The following is a 17,676-nucleotide window of genomic DNA, read 5'->3' on the forward strand; positions in this document are numbered from 1 at the left end:
TTTTACATTAGTTACATTAGTTCAATAGGGTGTTGGGGCACCAAGGACCTCCAGGACTCTACGAATTTAAGGGGTGGTAGCCAACAAAATGATTCCATAAATTTTTTATTTCCTGCACCTCCATTTGCGACATTGGTTGAAAAGTGCAGTTTTCATAGAAGCACGTGTTGTAATGATGGATTTAAATTGTACATACTGATCTATTTTACACATGTGCTTCCTTTCCCATCATGCAAACAGTCTTGCAATGGAGAGATGCATGTTTGATATATTCCAGGGTGTCAGGGATTCCACTATCCAGTCATATGAGTGTTGGACCATGTACACTGTGTAGCCTAAGTTGTTGTGTCAAATCCTCCAGCATTCTTGCAAGAGGCAACACAATTACTGTTGAAGTTTGTCATATATATTTTTTTTGTTGTTATTCCTCCTTTTCTTCTTCTTGTCAGCTGTGCAACGTGCTTTAAGGTTTGGGGGTCGAGAGAATGCATACAATTTCTTTGGGATTTTAATTAGACTGTTGTGAAATGAAGCGAGGAATCTGGAAGACATCTGCCTTTGTTTGGGAATTACCAATAAAGAAAAGAAAATCTCTGTCATGTTAAAAGCTTTTAAAGATCTTTTTTTGTTGGTCTTTTGTTCTTGAAAGGTTCACATGTCTTTATCTCCAGATGAACCACGGTGGTTTCAGATTTTTGTTTTAATTACATTTTTCACAGTAGCCTTTTGCTTCAGCTTTGTTATAAGCAACATTAATGTAATGCAATTACTGGTACACAGAGACTAAGTAGGGATTCTCTGTTTGGTTAGTAATACTATGTCAATCTATCTGTAATGGAACTGCAGCGTCAAACAAAGCAGTACCAAGTGCTTTAATGCTTAATCCTGACATCTGAAAGCCATTTAATGCTCTTTGGTAGCAGCTGTTAGAGGTGGCTTGCTCTGGCTTTGCAATTACTCTCAGTTTGTAACGTCCAATGCATATTTTTATGTTTGCTAATGCTAAAAGCATATAACAAACTGCTGTTTATGTTCCAGTAGGGGATTTATTTCAAAGGTTTATTAAAAAAACAAACAAAAAAAAAAAACGGGTGGTATTTATAGAGGTATAATGATACATATGAGTAAATGGGCATTATTGTAAACCCGTAAGACAGGAGACAGGGAGAGTGAAAAAAGGCGTCCGATGAGAGATGAGCAACAGACTCAATTCACTTGCGCTTCAGTTAATTGTGTTATATTGAAACTTTGAGAAAATGATGTATAGTGACTTCTTACTGTTTTTTTTTTTGTTTTTGTTTTTTTTTAAATGTATTTTACTTGAAAAACCAGTGTGTGAGTTACAGTTTTAGTCGTGTGATAAGTTAATTGGTTCAAATGGGGTATTTGGTAAGACCCATCTGCTGTTTTTTAAACTGACCCCCATCTCTCTCCTTCAGAGAGCCGAGTGCCGGACATCCCCAGCTCTCTGCATGTCCGGCCGCTGGTCACCAGCATCGTGGTCAGCTGGACACCACCGGAGAACCAGAACATCGTGGTCCGGGGCTACGCCATCGGCTACGGCATAGGCAGCCCCCACGCTCAGACCATCAAGGTGGACTACAAGCAGCGCTACTACACCATAGAGAACCTGGGTAAGAACAGGGCTGTACTTTGGGGGGTGAGGGCGGTTGCTATGTAACTGGTTTATAATAAACACCAAATGTTCCAGTCAACTTGCATTGAGATAAATCTGAATTTGCGTGTTCTTATTTTTTTTAATTTCTAAAAAATAAAAAGTGAGATACATTGAACTAGATAGCAACAGTAGCTAAGTTAATGGGTGGCTTTGACATCACGACTGGAACACCATGAAAAGGGATTCTGAGGCTGTAGGTTCTAGTCTCTGGCACTCTCTTTACTTTAAGGCTGCATTTTTGTTGGAAATTAGCCTGGGATCTGGAACTCAAGCCAAAACACACACAGGCTTTTGACACATCAAGACACAGTGCTTCCTGATGGCTGAGTTGAGACCATTATAGAGAGTTAGGCCCTACACATAAACTGAGCTGTCATCTGCTGTAATCTGTCTTGGATGTTTGTGTACACTGTCATATCTTAGAAGTAACCATTTGTTTTGCTTTTTTTTCAACACTGTTTTTTTGACTTGTTTTTTTAAAGTATTTTATAGTTGCATTGTTCCAGGCTGTTTTAGACAGTACGATGTGTATTGTAGACAAGTAACTTTATTGAACTTGTATGTTGCCATATTTAATAGTTTTACACGGCATTAATAACAGAAAATAACTTTTTAATCTGATTTGTGCTCCCACAGGAAATAATGCATTGGTTAAAACAAATAAAAAAAGAATACTGAAACTTTAATATAAAATGAAAAATCAATAAAAAAAATGTAATTGAAGTTCTCATAATTTGTTATGCACTGGAAATCAATGGGTAATGTTTAAATATGCAGTTTGCAGTAATGATGAATTCTGGAATGCGTCTCGGTGGAACTGTCTGGCTAGCAGAAAGATTACATTTGAAATTGTGTTTTGTGTTTTTCTTGTTGCAGACCCAAGTTCCCACTATGTTCTGACACTCAAAGCCTTCAACAATGTTGGAGAGGGGATCCCAGTGTATGAGAGTGCAGCCACCAGGCCGTTGTCAGGTAAGGCTGTAGTCAACACGATAGGCCCGTTGTCAGGTGAGACTGTAGCACAGGCTGTAGTCAACACGATAAGCCCGTTGTCAGGTAAGACTGTAGCACAGGCTGTAGTCAACACTATAGGCCCAGTTCCATTTTGAAAGTTGTGCTGCGTTTGAGGGGGAGAGAACATCACGCTTCAATGCATTCAATCTTTGGCGCTTCTCAAGCAGAGACTGACAAACTGTCACAAATTGTGGTCATTATTCTTTTTTTTCTGTGTTAGATGTAGCAGTGGGCTAATTTACCTTGCGCTATCAGGAGGTTTAAGTTTGGTTCAGTTCACAACACAACCGTCTGTGGACAAACTACAAACTAATTGGCAGTGTTTGCTTGAGGACCTGAACTGAATGATGAGGTCTATATTCCTCACAGTGCATGAGCGTGTAAAGGATTTGTAGCTAACATTTTACCATTTTTACCTGTCATGCACTTCCATTCTGTTATGTACAGTAGTTCTGAAACATGATACACCCACCCCTCGTTATATCGGCTATTCTGCGGATTAGGCTTTATCGCGGTCCTGGAGTTGGCTCCCCATTTTTACTGTCAAACTGCATATGCCTTAGGTAAAATATACATAGGCACTTAGAATTATTGTTCATTTTAATTCGTACTGCACATCACAAACAACTATATACAAAGCAATTTAAAACAAAGAATTAATATCGTACTGTTATCATATACACACGTATTGCACAATAACACAAAGCAAATTAAATATCTACTTGCTGAAGCGATTTTTATTTTAGCCAACAAGGCGTTCACGTGTGGCAGCAATACACTAGCAAAAGCAAGGCAGTGATGTCAGCTCCCTAGCAACAAGCCAACAAATTTTTTTCAAAGCAACGGGTTTGTGAATTTGAGAAAGGAGAGGAAGACTCATGAAATTAATTGGAGACTCTGCTGATGAGAAGCAATTACACATCGCTGTACAATTAAAACGGTGTGCTGCTTTTTATATGGAAAATGAGAAAGCGGGTTTTGCAGAGGATTTATATTGGAGCCTGACGCCCCCGATTTGTTTTTCTATGGGTCTCTCGCTATCACGGCCCTCGATATATAGCGAATTTATATTGGACCCCGACACCCGCGATATATCGAGTGGATGATGTATCTGGTACTACACTGAAATAAAGAAATATCTGTTTGCAAGACATGCTTTCAGATTAATGTTGCACTTCCTTGGTCATTTCAATTGGTGAGAGAAATGGTCCCTGCCCCTTCAACAGCTTTATTCCTGTTAATAATCAACCAGCAGCTTTCCCTATTGACTGGCGAACTTTCAGCCAATAACATGCTCTGAAAACACTGCTGAGGTCCCCTCGTAAGTTTAACACACTTCCTCCAAATAAGGCATGGAAACTGATCACTTTATTAAATGTACTACCAGATAATGTGTTTTACAATTAAAATACTGCTAATGTCTGCTAATACGATGCGTGTCTTTCTAAGCTACATATTTTAGACCTCTATAGCTAATGGGAGTACAAAATTATTTTGATAGCTACAATCGCTGTAATTTGAAAAGCAATGGCACTGTGTGAAGTGAGATGCTGTCGAAGCCCACTTATTTTGGGGATCGTTGACTTTGTGGGTACAAACACATAGCCTGTCAGACTCGTGCGTTTGTATTTTTCAAGGTACTGATCTTGCGAACATGCTGCTTGTGTTGTAGCATTAGCACGGCATTCCTGGCTTATTGTTCAGCCTGCTTAATAAAACACTAAAAGGAGGGATTCACGCTGTAGCAGTTACAAGGGCTAACCAGAGAAATGTAAGACTGGAAGATGACTGGCCTGCTGATGAACATGCAAGTTCCTTTTCTAATCGCTTGCCGTCATGTCAGTTGTGAATTGTATTTTAATTGCAAGGCCGATCCTGTGTTAATTGCAGCAGGCTGAAGCCATTTTGTACAATGTGAATTAAACTGTATATTTTAAATCTCTTATCTAAAGGCTGGATCTTAGCAGACACAGAGACATACAGCTCGTGCTCACAAGCTTGATTTTTTTTTCTTCTTAAATTTCTTCAGCAAGTTTAAACCACTCTTGGAATATTAAACAGCAAGCGGTCTTTAGAATTGCATGCATAATGTGACAGATAATACCACACAAAGATCCAAGCAACTGTGGGCAAGTCAAGTTGTTGTTAACGAATGCTCTGAATACATTCCCAAAGCTACAGATATACTTTTGAGTGTCTTCAGTTATTTTAACCCTTCCACTGTTAAACACACATACAGAAACACTTGCTGTATAAAAGTGTAAAGTATGGGTTCGTGACTATTGTTTTCAGATATCTTGAACACATTTCTGTGCAATCAACAGTAGTCATGTCTGAGTGGTCTTTTCTTGGTTCCAGTATGGAGTGTTTCAGACCATTACTTACCTGTTGTTGTTGACAACCTATAGAACAATGCCCAAAAGGGTACGTGGAACTCTAACCATGTTATAACTTGCTGGAGCACTGTCAAACTTGCATGTGATGCGATACAATGATCCACATTTAGAGAGTGTCAGTTACCGCAGTGTTTGTAAAGCAGTGGAAATAGTTAGACTGTTAGTCTGCTGCTAAAGATCACGGAAGTTATCAAAAACATGTGTGTTCACAAACCAGGGCTGAGAGTTAACTGCTTCTCATTAAAAAAGGGTTTTAACACAATGTGGTGTTTAAGAACTACACACTGGTCACATAAAAGCCCTATGTGTACAAGCTTAAACCACACAAAACAACCCTTCTGAGTAGGTTGGCCTGCATCATCTCAAAACCTTGGACTTGATTTGCACTCTAGCCCAAAGTGTCAGTGAAGGCCTCCTTGCATTCTCACTGGAAACCCATACAGACCCTGAAATATGAATGGGGCCTTTTATAGCAGATCTGGGGAATTCTTTATGAATGCATATAATGGCTATGCTTGAAAAGGAACATTTGTTGGGGTAGTCTGTTTCTGTGGGGAACTCATTTTTATCCAGAATTGTCAAACACTCATAAATTATGAGGTAAAACTTATAAGAAGTGAAGTAGACAAACCTCAGTGTACATTTCTCTTCTACTTTCTCCTAAGTTTTACCTCAGTTTTATAAATCAAAATACAATCTCAGGGCTTGTGTTTATTTTTATTATATATTTTAATGGACCAACTTTGGGACTAATTGTACGCAAACTTTCAGGCAAACATTGGGGTGGAAAAATGGAGAAGAAACAGAATTCTTCACAACAAAACAAACAAAATGCTAAGTGCAGAGACCCTTGTCTTTTTGTTTTGTAAGTGTTCCAAGCAGGTAAAAAGGAGCCCCCCCCTTGTCAGAAAATGAAGGGTTTGTAACCAGGTGCTCTGCGCCACAGTATTTCAATAAGAGTTTCAAATTTTTCATTTTTTTGTAGACAGAAGCTTTACAAAACATAATAGCTGTAAAATCTCAGGTACACATGTCTCCCTCTGAAAACCCTTGAAAATAAAATGAAACAATGAGAGTACAGTCTCTTCTTATCTCTTATCTTCACAGAGAAACCTCTTTAGAAAACTGTAGTTCTAATAATCCTGTAGTGTTATCTTGGTGTTCTGTACTAATAGTATATTCTCTCTCTTTTTCTTCATTCCCCAACCACCACCCCCCCCTTCATTTTTAACTCATTAACTCCTTTACACTCCCCTCCCCTCCCGTTTTTGTTTGATTGCGCTTATTATTTTTCCCTGGCTTCTTTTTTCATTATTATTTTCTGACCCATTAGACCCTGAGGTTGTTTTATATGAACTTTTCAATGCTCCATACACTCCAGTACCAGACCCTTCCCCCATGCTGCCACCCGTGGGAGTGCAGGCGTCAGTCCTGAGCCACGACACCATCAAGGTAACCTGGGCCGACAACTCCCTGCCCAAGAACCAGAAGATAACCGACGCTCGCTACTACACGGTGCGCTGGAAGACCAACATCCCTGCCAACACCAAGTACAAGGTATTGCCTCAGTGTTTCCCCCAAAGTGCTCTTACCTTGACTTCTTAAACAAACCGGCTCTACTCAAAGCTGCAGCACACAAATACATTTTATAAAGGTTACAAAAGAAGAAAGTGCGATGGTCTTTTAGTTTTGGCCTTGTCTCTGCTTCATGCATCTATGACAGGAATATATTCTCAGTCACAGTAGGTACAAAACATGTGTTAAGATTTGACTATCTTTTGCTAATGCATTACGTTTTAGACATTAGAAGAAGTTCTAAGCTTAATACATATATTGTAACATGGAATATTTCCAGTAATTTCTCATGGGCAAGAATTCCATTGACAATAAAGAAATAAATATAGAAAACGTGCTTGAGCAATATGATATACTGGTGTGGAGTTATGGGTGGAATGTAGTTGTTTGTATCTGAATTACAGCATTGTCGCAAATTTAAGCCCATGCTCTTATGTGCTGGTGAGTTTAAGAAAACGACTGATTTATTCAAAAACGTGTATAAACTTAGTTTATTGTGCACTTATGCGTGAATATAAACTTATCTTTGAAAAAAAAAAGACAGAAAATAATCGTGGTAAAATGTGCTAAGAAAGCAATTAACACGTGACAGGGTCTTTAAATAAGGTCCTAGGGCTGTGTGCCCTTTATAACCTCTTACTGCTGCAAGTAATAGCAGGGCATGGTGACCTAATGTCAAGTGGGATGCAAGGGTTGAGAGAGCTCTACTATTAGAGAGGTATGTCACGTATAGTGTTACATCCTTCAGTGCATGTATTATTTATTATAGCCACAGTTATTTCATGCAAGTACTTCATGTTTGTAATTTGCACATGTAGAAGGCGCCACTCAGTGGTAGCAGTATGGTACGACACCTAAAAAAAACAATTGCCCCCCCAGTTTGCCATTATGCTGTTTTTTTATTAGTTATGTGTGTCACATGTTATCGATTTTATAACCATTTAATAAGTGAGATTCCCTTTTATAAATTCCCTGTGATCGTTTGAACTTAAACATATGATTGTTGTTTGAAATTGAAAACTGTGTTTTTGTTCTGCTTTTTTCTCCCTCTCAGACTGCAAACACAACAAACCTTAACTACATGGTGACAGGACTGAAGCCCAATACCCTGTATGAGTTTTCAGTTATGGTTACTAAAGGCCGTCGATCCAGCACCTGGAGCATGACGGCGCATGGGACTACCCTTGAGACAAGTAAGGAAAGAGTTTCTGCAGCAGCTGTGGGCTTTGTACTGTTGCCAGGCAACTGGAATGTACGGTGGCTCATTGGGGACAAGATAAAAATAACAATTTGTAAGTTATAGATCCTAAGATTGTTTATCCTGTGATCTGAAAATAACGATTTGAAATGTCGTGTGACTGAGAATTTTTTATTTTTTGTGACCGTGACACAACACATTTCAAATTATTGCTATTAGTGTCTTTTAATGAGGCACTGAAGGGATGTCAAAATGATGGGGAAACATTGAGATATATATATTTTTAAAAACATTTTTTTTAGTTTGTCTATCTCAAAACAAGCTATATACTGATGTTTATAATGTACCCTGTACATTTAGTTTCATAGTAGAACGCTACAAGGGTGCAAATAGGCGCACACATTTCTGTATGCTGGACTGAATATGTATTATTAATCCAATGCTGTAATATGGTCTTTTTATTAATTCTACACGTACAGCTCAACTGTTTTATAATAAAGCATATCTGCAAACCTCTTAACCCCTGCATCTTGCATTCAGCCAATGGGCTACATGCCTATTAGCCTGGTTATACAGTATACTGTAACCCTAGTATATTATATACTGTGTTGTCCCAGCATAATCACATGATAAAAGAGGCTTTTCCCCTGTAGTGGACCATATGGCCGAGCAGTCAGGTCTTGTCATCCCAAGTGATACTGGCATGACTGCACTGCATGTCTGCAAAATAGCTTTTTTACATTTCCTCAACCTAGTGAAAATGAGTCCACACCTAACTTCAAAAAGTTCAGTTTCAAGTAAGTTCTGAATGTTAGCCCATATCACAAATCTCAACCATTGCCGGTCTGTGCTGTTCATCCCTCAGCTCCTTTTCCAGTAGAAACACAGTCTGGACTGTAACGCTTTGTGTCTCCTGTAGTTCCGAACTCTCCCCCAAAAGACGTGACGGTGGTGAGCAAGGAAGGGAGACCTCGAACCATCATCATCAACTGGCAGCCTCCGTCCGAAGCCAACGGCAAGATCACAGGTAACAGTGCTTTTCGTCCTCATTTCAGATGTGAAGAACCGCAACGTACAATGGTTGAAACAAACAGCGATGGATTAAGCTGGCTTAAAAAAATGATCCTTGCAGTTGTCTGTTTTCAGTATAGCATAGTCTACTTTGGATACAGATTTTTTTTTTTTTTTTTGTGCTTTCAAAAGTATCACCTGTGGCTGATAGTAGTAATAGGAGATTGCTGATTGAATCCCATTCTGTAGTTGTAAACAGGGTTCAAGACTGCAGGAAGCTTGTGTCCGAACTGCTAAAACTTTTTGGGAATGTAAACACACTGGACTGTCAATAAAGAACATTGGAACAGAACCCTAGGAATTCTACTTTAGTGCAAAGATGATTTGGGGACACCCCGCAGACACAAGAACTTATGCAACTGTAATTAAGAGTAAGCATACATTCCTGAAATAAGCTGTTAAACATGGTTCAAATTCACTATTTTCCTCTGGTTTAGGCTACATCATCTATTACAGCACGGATGTGAACGCTGAAGTTCATGACTGGGTCATTGAGCCGGTGGTGGGGAACAGACTCACTCACCAGATTCAGGATTTAACCCTTGATACATCGTATTACTTCAAAATCCAGGCACGGAATTCTAAAGGAATGGGACCCATGTCGGAGGCGGTGCAGTTCAGGACTCCCAAAGGTAGGTGGCGATGTCAAGGTCATTGTCATGTAAAATATGGTGGTGTGAGTTGAAATAATGTTTTTTGGTTTTGGTTAAGGAGGGGAGTGATCTGGAAGAAATATACACAAGCTAGTATAAGTTCTAACCCTGTTCTATACCAAGAATGCCATTTACATTAATCTTCCAGTTTGAAAATAGATTCCCAGTCACGGTTCATTTTCTTCTATATTTTTTTAAGGGATTTAAGAAAACACTTGAAACTAGAAGCCTTAGCCATGACCCTCATCAACCTTCCTGTGTTATTAGCTTTCCTGATTCCCCTTTAAGTAATGACAGCTTTGTGTTTAAAAGGCTGTTTTAGCAAGCTGTCAGTATTCACTTAGAGGGTGCTTCACAAGTTTAGAATGGAATCGAATGGTTATGGAAAATCCAGCTTGTGTTTCAAAGCAAACCAGGTTTAAATGCAGAGTGTCATAAGAAACGGTACTGAACAGAATAAGCACAAGAAATGTTTAGAGAATTTTATATCCAAAAAACAGTGATTTATATTGATTTTGTTTTCTAAATAATGGCTTGGTAAACATCAATTGTTTAAACAGATGTATAATGCATGGACAGTGGCGTTAGTAAGTCAGTCAGACTATCATAGCACAAACTAGCTTTGTTTAATGTTTATCAAAAAGGCTCTATAATATTCATTGTAAGACGGTTCACTTATCTTTTGCGTGGTTTTTCATGTGTTTAGCTGTAGAAGTCAAAACCAGGTGGCTTGGTTTTGATGGTACTGTTCTATGATGTGGGGGAATTAATAGTAAGCAAAGTGTTAAGCATTTAGAATTTTGCCTAAAAGTTTAGCCTTTGTCCAAAATAACGCCTTAGTGTTTACATAGTAGAAAGTGTAGAGTGCAGGCCAATATATTCAGTATTTCTTCAATGTCTTTATACAATTAAAAGCTGTACACATACAGTCTTATTCACAAATACATGCTGCAGCCATTTATAGAAAGTGATGGATGGCTTTTTATGATTTTATTAAAAACACGCTCAATATGTCAAAGTTTAAACCTGTTTAATCGTAGTGTATTTAGGAAATTAAACAGCAACTGCCACCCCTACTGTAGTTGCCAGGCTGAAAAGCTGCCTGCCTGCACCTCTCCCCTGTCTAAACTACTCTGTGTTTTCTCTCCTGTCACCTTACCCTTGACCTGTTAGCTGAATCTTCTGACAAAATGGCTAATGACCAAGGTAATGGAGCCAAGCTGCTACTTGTCCTTATCCTTCATCTCCATTCTGCATCCCTCTCATATTCATTCACCTGCTTTCCAAGAACCCACAGCCCCCCGATTCCAAAGCCTTCCTTATTGCCAAAAAGCCTCTCTCACAAAACACAGATTTAGAATTGCTGATTTTCAGGTGTAGGCCAATTTTCAAATACAAAAATGTGCCCAACCTAATTGCTAAAAATACATAAAAAGAAATACAAGTAAACCTGGCCTCCAGCAACTTATTTTTCACAAAACGTAAAGGACTGTTTTTAAGGAATGTGTTTTTAATGACACCGTTGTTTGAAAACTGAGACTAAACCCTCTCTAAAACAGTGGTCTCCTGAACAGCAAACTCAATTAAAAATAGTCCTTAACAAAACATTCCTCGATGTTTTGTGAATAGGGCCCTATATTACCTTATTAACTGATTACTATGTCTCTGGGTGGGGTTCTTGAGATTTCTCTACTGTAAGCACAGTATGAATATGGTAGCCTTTAGCTACTTTGTTTTTTGTATTGTTTTTACATTTTTCTGCTGCCATTTCTACATTTGTTTTATATTCGCATCTTGGGAACAAATATCTCATGGACACAACTGGACACCACAGTGCTCGGATTCTCTCCACAATAAAAGCAAACTAAATGAAAACACAGGCACAGATATTAAATCGAAAATAATCAAGTCCTTGAGCGTTTTCATTAAATATTGTATGTGCAGCCAAAGAATGATGATTGCAAACAACAGTTAGTCAATTTCTCATTATAGAGTGTGCTGGAAAAAGAGGCTAATCCTAATTTGTATCGGTGCATTGTATTGGCCACGTTCCTATCAGACATTGTACATTTTTAGGGGAGAAATGTACGCCAACAATCGACTTACTCAGATGCTTAAGTGTCTTCAAATTGCATTTTCCTTGCCCTTTTTGTTCACTGTCATTCTTCTTATTGCATTCATTCTTGCAAAATTCAGTATGTGTTCAGGTGCTTTGATTAGGAGTTCAGGAGCTTGTTGCCATAGATATATGTAATGCGGGCTAGAGCAGCCAAAGTGGTTTATCTTGGTAAGCACCAGCACCACCTAATGCACAATTAGTGTATTGCCAGACAAAAAAAACTTAAAACGTGTTTCCAAAGTGGCAAATTATTAGATAATAATCTATATATATATATATATATATATATATATATATATATATATATATATATATATATATATATATATATATAAGACACAGTGTTTGAGCAATTGTAAATAGAGCCACTCCAAATGAATTTTAAGCAACCCTTTAATGACTGAACTAGAGACCTTGAGATCGATATTCCAACAATGGCGGTTCAGTTAACGTCCTTCTAAGCACTGTTGGATTGTGAACTCCTCTGCTGTATCTGACTCCTTCACAGTGTTGTGTAAGCTGTCTTTGTCAGGCCTGATGATGTGATTTCTCCTCTTCTCTTCATCAGCTTCTGGACCAGTTAAACCAGGTGGTCGCAACACAATACCACACAGGGAGTTCGGCTCCGTTGGTAATGTAGCTGTTTGTTTAGTTTTTATTTAAAGTATTTTCTGAAATGGGGCTCAATTTTATTTTTTATATAACATTTTACACCCTACTTCCATCAACCATCTACCTGGATTATCACAAGACTACCACTAAAAAAGTAGTAGTAGCATTTCAAGTACATTACCTGGTATTGTAAAACTACAGCTGTGGCTGTCTCTTAGTAAGGATAACTAATGAAATAGTTATTATTTTTTACACTGAGAAATAAATCATTATATATATATAGTGCATTAGATTTCTAGACCTTAGCATAGGTCTGCTCTGTTGAATGATTACGAGTTTATTTATAATAAATACATTTTGAAATTAATTTATTATCGTACATATTTAGTTTTTATGTAAGTATGTTTGTTAGCAATACTCCAAGCCAAGACTTATACAGTATGCAGTGAACCTCACAGAATTCTTGACAGCTGTAACAACTCTTAAAATGTAAAAGAACATCTGAAGGTGGCACACTAGTGGCACCCATTGTTAGATACTCGACTATCAATTTACAATTAGAATTTGAATGGGAAGGTAATGCATTATTACACATAGAAAAATACACACTGGTGTGTTAGGATTTTGTCATTTCGAAAACTTAATGTGGTGACCCTCATTTTGTTTTTAATTATTAAAAAAAAAAAGGAACATTCCAAAATATCCAGGTCAGGACACATTCCAAATGATGTGCTTACAGCTACAATTGTGTCCATTAAGTGTCCACTACAGTGCTGTAGTAGTCTTAAATATGGGCAGTTATCCTGAAAGCATTCACAGATGTATTAAATGCAGTAGAATGGATTAGTTGCATAGACCTTTTTTTTTTAAAATAAACTGGAATATGCAATTATCAAGTAGGCAGTTCAGTGGAGTACTCTTCATAAAGGACCCCTGGTATGACATAGTCACTGACTCTGCTGTTGATTGGTCTGTTCCAGGGAGACCCAGCCACTCAGGGAGCCCGACCCCCACTCTGGATAACAACATGCTGTTGATTATAATCGTGTCTGTGGGCGCCTTCACCATCATCGTCGTGGTGATCGTGGCTGCCCTCTGTACCCGGCGCACCAACTCCCAGCAGAAGAAGTACGTGCCGACACTTAGGAAGTACATTCTCAAAGTCCAGTGTTTGGCCTTAGCCTGCTCAGCAGAAGCTTGTAGGTTTCTTTAGTAAAACAGTGGCTAGGCTGCAGTGTGGAAAGTGGTGGGTTTCAGTTGCTGTATGGTTAAGTGCTGGGCTGCAGTGTGGAAAGTGGTGGGTTTCAGTTGCTGTATGGTTAAGTGCTGGGCTGCAGTGTGGAAAGTGGTGGGTTTCAGTTGCTGTATGGTTAAGTGCTGGGCTGCAGTGTGGAAAGTGGTGGGTTTCAGTTGCTGTATGGTTAAGTGCTGGGCTGCAGTGTGGAAGGTAGTGGGTTTGATAGCTCAGTGGTTAGAGTGCTCTGCAGTAAGGAAGGTGATCTTGATTTACAAATGTATCTTTGTTGCTTTATTAAAAAAAAAAAAAAAAAAAAAAAAAAAAGGTTTTAGCATTTACACTTGTTACAAAAGTAATGTGTGTCATGCATCCACATTATCAGAAAAGCTAATGGTTGTATAGTGTAGCTTGGTATACAAGTTGTTTCTTGTGTGAAACACCAGTGCAAGTTGTTGTGCAGATGATAAATACAACAGCTGTTACAAAAATCAAATGCCTAACTGTGCTTGGTAGTCTTTTTTAGTGTATTTCTATCAGTTAAACTATATCAAATACTAGGGTGGGTACTCTTTGCTGTTGAATTCAAAGCACCTTTTGACTCCTGTGTGATTCGCTGTGCTCTGCAGGAAGAGGGCAGCCTGTAAATCAGCGAACGGCTCTCACAAGTACAAGGTCAACTCGAAGGACCTGAAACCACCAGACCTGTGGATCCACCACGAGAGGCTGGAGCTGAAGCCCATCGACAAGTCGCCAGAGCCCAACCCTGTCATGACGGAGACGCCGATCCCCCACACCTCTCAGGACATCCCTCCCGTGGATACCGCCGTGGACAGCAGCATCCTCCAACGACGCAACTCGTACCGCGGTGAGCCACCAGCAGGGGGCACTGCAGGGGGTGGGGGGGGTCCACACTGCCACCGATAAGGCATTTCAGTGATAGGAGAGTTTTGAGTGGAAAATGACTGACCTTACACACATGCTGTTTAGAGCTGGTCTTGAGGGGCTACTCGTATAATGCATAATACATTGGGCCATTTTGTTAAAAGACTAATTAAATCGGATAGAGAGCGTGTGTATTCATGTCAACAATAAAACACACTTACTTGTTCATTCACAAAACTTTTAGTGAACTACAGTGAGCTAGTCTGTGGTTTTGGTTTTGTGTCTCGATACATACATGTAGTTTACCAAAATTTGGTAGTCTGGCTAGAGCAGCATACATTATTTAAATTGTTGACAGATTGCTTTCAGAACTCTATTGAAGCAGGGAAGCATTTAGTATTCTGAACAGCCAGACAACATTCAATAGAATTGCCACCCATAGGTTCTAAAAGAATTTACTACAAAAGTGCGTCTCCAATAGTATTGAACTTAAGAACACAGATGTGTGTTGTTTTCGTAGCAGTCTTCAGTATGAATGAAAAGCCATTGAACAGTGCTGTTCTGCTGGGAGGTCTATTTAGCAGGTGCACTGCTAGTTCAGTAGGTGAATGGAGTGGCACTCCCTGCCACTGAGGGGCCAGTCCTTGCTGGTGATCTACTTGTTCTGAAGACTGGGTCGATGTTTGATTTGCAGGGCATGAATCTGAGGACAGCATGTCCACACTAGCAGGGCGGCGGGGGATGAGACCCAGAATGATGATGCCTTTTGACGCCCAGCCCCCACAGCGTAAGTCTGCTACCCAGATCAGCCTTCTCCTCCTGCTGAAGGATGCTTTGCGGTCAAACATTATTTCAAGGGACACTTTTCATAGTCACATGTTGTTGTTTAGGCAGGATCAGCCAGTGAGGAAGCAAGAGCCAGCGCCATCTGCTGATCTGTCCCTTTGGATCAGGTTTCTTTTTGTTCAATGGTGCTTACTGACAAAGATACTTTGGATTATCTAGTCATTATCTGGTAACAGTAAGTTAATGTATAGCAACCACTGAGTTTATAAAAAAAAAAAAGGTTATGATATATTAACTGTTTTTCATTTCAGTTTTACAGTCAGCTGGGTTCATTTTAAATTTAGTACTTCACTTTTTCTTTCCTTGTATGTTACTAGTACAGCTTGCTCACTCTGTCTCTGTCTTGTGTGCAGCCGTCACCTTACTGCAGTCAACCTGTGTGCAGTATCTGATAAACTGAAGCGTCCCTGTAATGTGTTTAAGGGAGGCTTGCCTGTGGCCTTAATGCTTTCTGAATGAAAATGAGCTTGCTAATTCGTTTTGGCTGTAACTTGCCCAGAAATTTCTTTCACTTCCAGCAGTACAACAAAGGCAATTTGACAGTGTTGGTGTACAGTAAAAAAAATGTATACAAGGTGGTATTTTGATAGAGACTGTAGACTGTTGAAGGGGATCTAGTTAATAATATAATTCCAGAAATCATATTCAGGCCTTGCATGTGTTTACATTTTTAAAAAAGCAGCATTGTATACCTTGCTTGCCTGGTTTCTAGTCTCTTGCACTGTGAAATGACGTAGTCAGACAGAGCTTTCTTCAGCCTAGAACTCACTTTTTTTTTTTTAAATAAATTTTTTAACTGACTTGCAAGATGAACTTTCTTTAACTCAGTTTCCACTTCTCATCTGAAGAAGTCTCTTTTTAAAGCCAGTGTTTTATATACATATTCAGCTGATCCTATTGTTGTCACAAAGAAAATACACGTTTGCAATAAATATGCTGACTGACGTGAATGGGTGGTATGATTTTTGGAATTCTTTGATATGAATGTACAGTGTTTCTGTCTTTTATCCTGTCTTGCCTCCCCTCTGCGTCTGTTCTGGGTGTAAACGCGTTCTCTCTGTATTGTGTTCATTCACAGCTGTGATTAGTGCTCATCCCATCCATTCCCTCGATAACCCTCACCACCATTATCACTGCGGCAGCCTGGCCTCCCCGGCACACAGCTATCTCCACCATCAGCTCAACCCACGGCCGCTCGCCAATTCCATCTCCCACATAGACAGGGCCAACTCCTCAGGTGAGACGGGAGACTGACCCACTGCTGCAGCTACAGCTTCAGGAACTTGAGCAGCAGTGTGAGCTCGTGAAATGAGAACAATGCAAAAGGTTCCACTTCTATTTGTTTTAATGCTTCACTGTGTTAGAGCTACAGGTACCGTGGAGTGATCTTGGGATAAGTTCATGTAATGTTGTTAACTTAACAAAGCCTTTATTGTGGCGGCTGCAGACTGATCCATAGAAAACGACCAACGTGTGGCCTCTTGTATTTATACTAACTCTGGTGATTAAATAATACTGCTATCAATTACCTTTATCAACGTGGAACACAGACTGTCTTTAGCATGTTGGAAGCATCAGGTCTGCCTGTTCTGGTGGTCTTTGAACGAAGCTCTGTCCTCCTGAAGAGCAGCAGCCTTACATACTGTGTTTTGTATCTTCTAGTGCTTGAAGTGTTCAGTTATAAAACTAGGAATTTTTAAAGGCTATTTGAGTAACAGTTTTACCTTGAATATATTCCACTTTGCTGACGGTTGGAGACGAAACTGTACAACCTTTAATGGCAGTTACTTAAGTGTGCCTAATATCCTTCAGACCCAGAAGTGTAGATACGGTTTGATAGAAGTGACGCTGGGTTTAAGTGACTGCTTATCGCATTTGACAGAGATTAACTTTCCATTTCTTTTTGTCAGTGTGTGCCTTACATGTGCTTATGATCCATCTTCTAAAATACATTTGAAAGGACTGACCAATTTTTAATTTCCCCTGCAAATAATAACTAAAGCTGTTAACATTCTCACAAGCTTTGCCAAACTCATTTGTTATATACATGGGGACAGCTTTTTTATATACATAAATGTTTTTTTATAAAATATATATTATTTTATAGAATAATATAATAGGACTTTGTTTTTTTTAAGTATTAAACAATAATCCATTAAAGGCTGAGATTTAAAAGGTTGTTTGTTTGGCACACCAAAAGATTTGGGGGTTATTCAAGCTGGCTTTCAAGAAAGGTGGGACAGATTGGTGTCTACGCACAGATATTGAATTTGATTCTTCAGAGCAAAAAAAAAAAATTATGAATAAGATTGAGTTATACTTGCCATAAGTCCTGAATTATAATAAAATGCAATTCTTTGTAATTGAACGTTATTTTTAGTATGGTAATTCCAAA

General features: G+C 39.0%; 1 protein-coding gene across 8 annotated transcripts in view; it reads left to right on the forward strand.

The window, feature by feature from the left end:
* The window catches only part of LOC121298954 (neogenin-like), a 178,400-nt gene that overhangs the window by 158,507 nt on the left and 2,217 nt on the right, over positions 1 to 17,676 (forward strand). For 2 of the 8 annotated variants that reach the window (XM_041226327.1, XM_041226323.1), the window contains exons 15-26: positions 1,440 to 1,634; positions 2,555 to 2,650; positions 6,422 to 6,645; positions 7,718 to 7,856; positions 8,781 to 8,888; positions 9,370 to 9,564; positions 10,759 to 10,791; positions 12,273 to 12,335; positions 13,297 to 13,444; positions 14,180 to 14,418; positions 15,130 to 15,222; positions 16,360 to 16,518. In XM_041226327.1, coding sequence (XP_041082261.1) covers positions 1,440 to 1,634; positions 2,555 to 2,650; positions 6,422 to 6,645; positions 7,718 to 7,856; positions 8,781 to 8,888; positions 9,370 to 9,564; positions 10,759 to 10,791; positions 12,273 to 12,335; positions 13,297 to 13,444; positions 14,180 to 14,418; positions 15,130 to 15,222; positions 16,360 to 16,518 — 1,692 coding nt within the window. The remainder of the gene's footprint in view (positions 1 to 1,439; positions 1,635 to 2,554; positions 2,651 to 6,421; positions 6,646 to 7,717; positions 7,857 to 8,780; positions 8,889 to 9,369; positions 9,565 to 10,758; positions 10,792 to 12,272; positions 12,336 to 13,296; positions 13,445 to 14,179; positions 14,419 to 15,129; positions 15,223 to 16,359; positions 16,519 to 17,676) is intronic. The other 6 variants (XM_041226328.1, XM_041226325.1, XM_041226331.1 and 3 more) reach the window with 4 other exon arrangements.

This window comes from Polyodon spathula, chromosome 24 (assembly GCF_017654505.1).
Source record: "Polyodon spathula isolate WHYD16114869_AA chromosome 24, ASM1765450v1, whole genome shotgun sequence".
Classification (NCBI taxonomy): Eukaryota; Metazoa; Chordata; class Actinopteri; order Acipenseriformes; family Polyodontidae; genus Polyodon; species Polyodon spathula.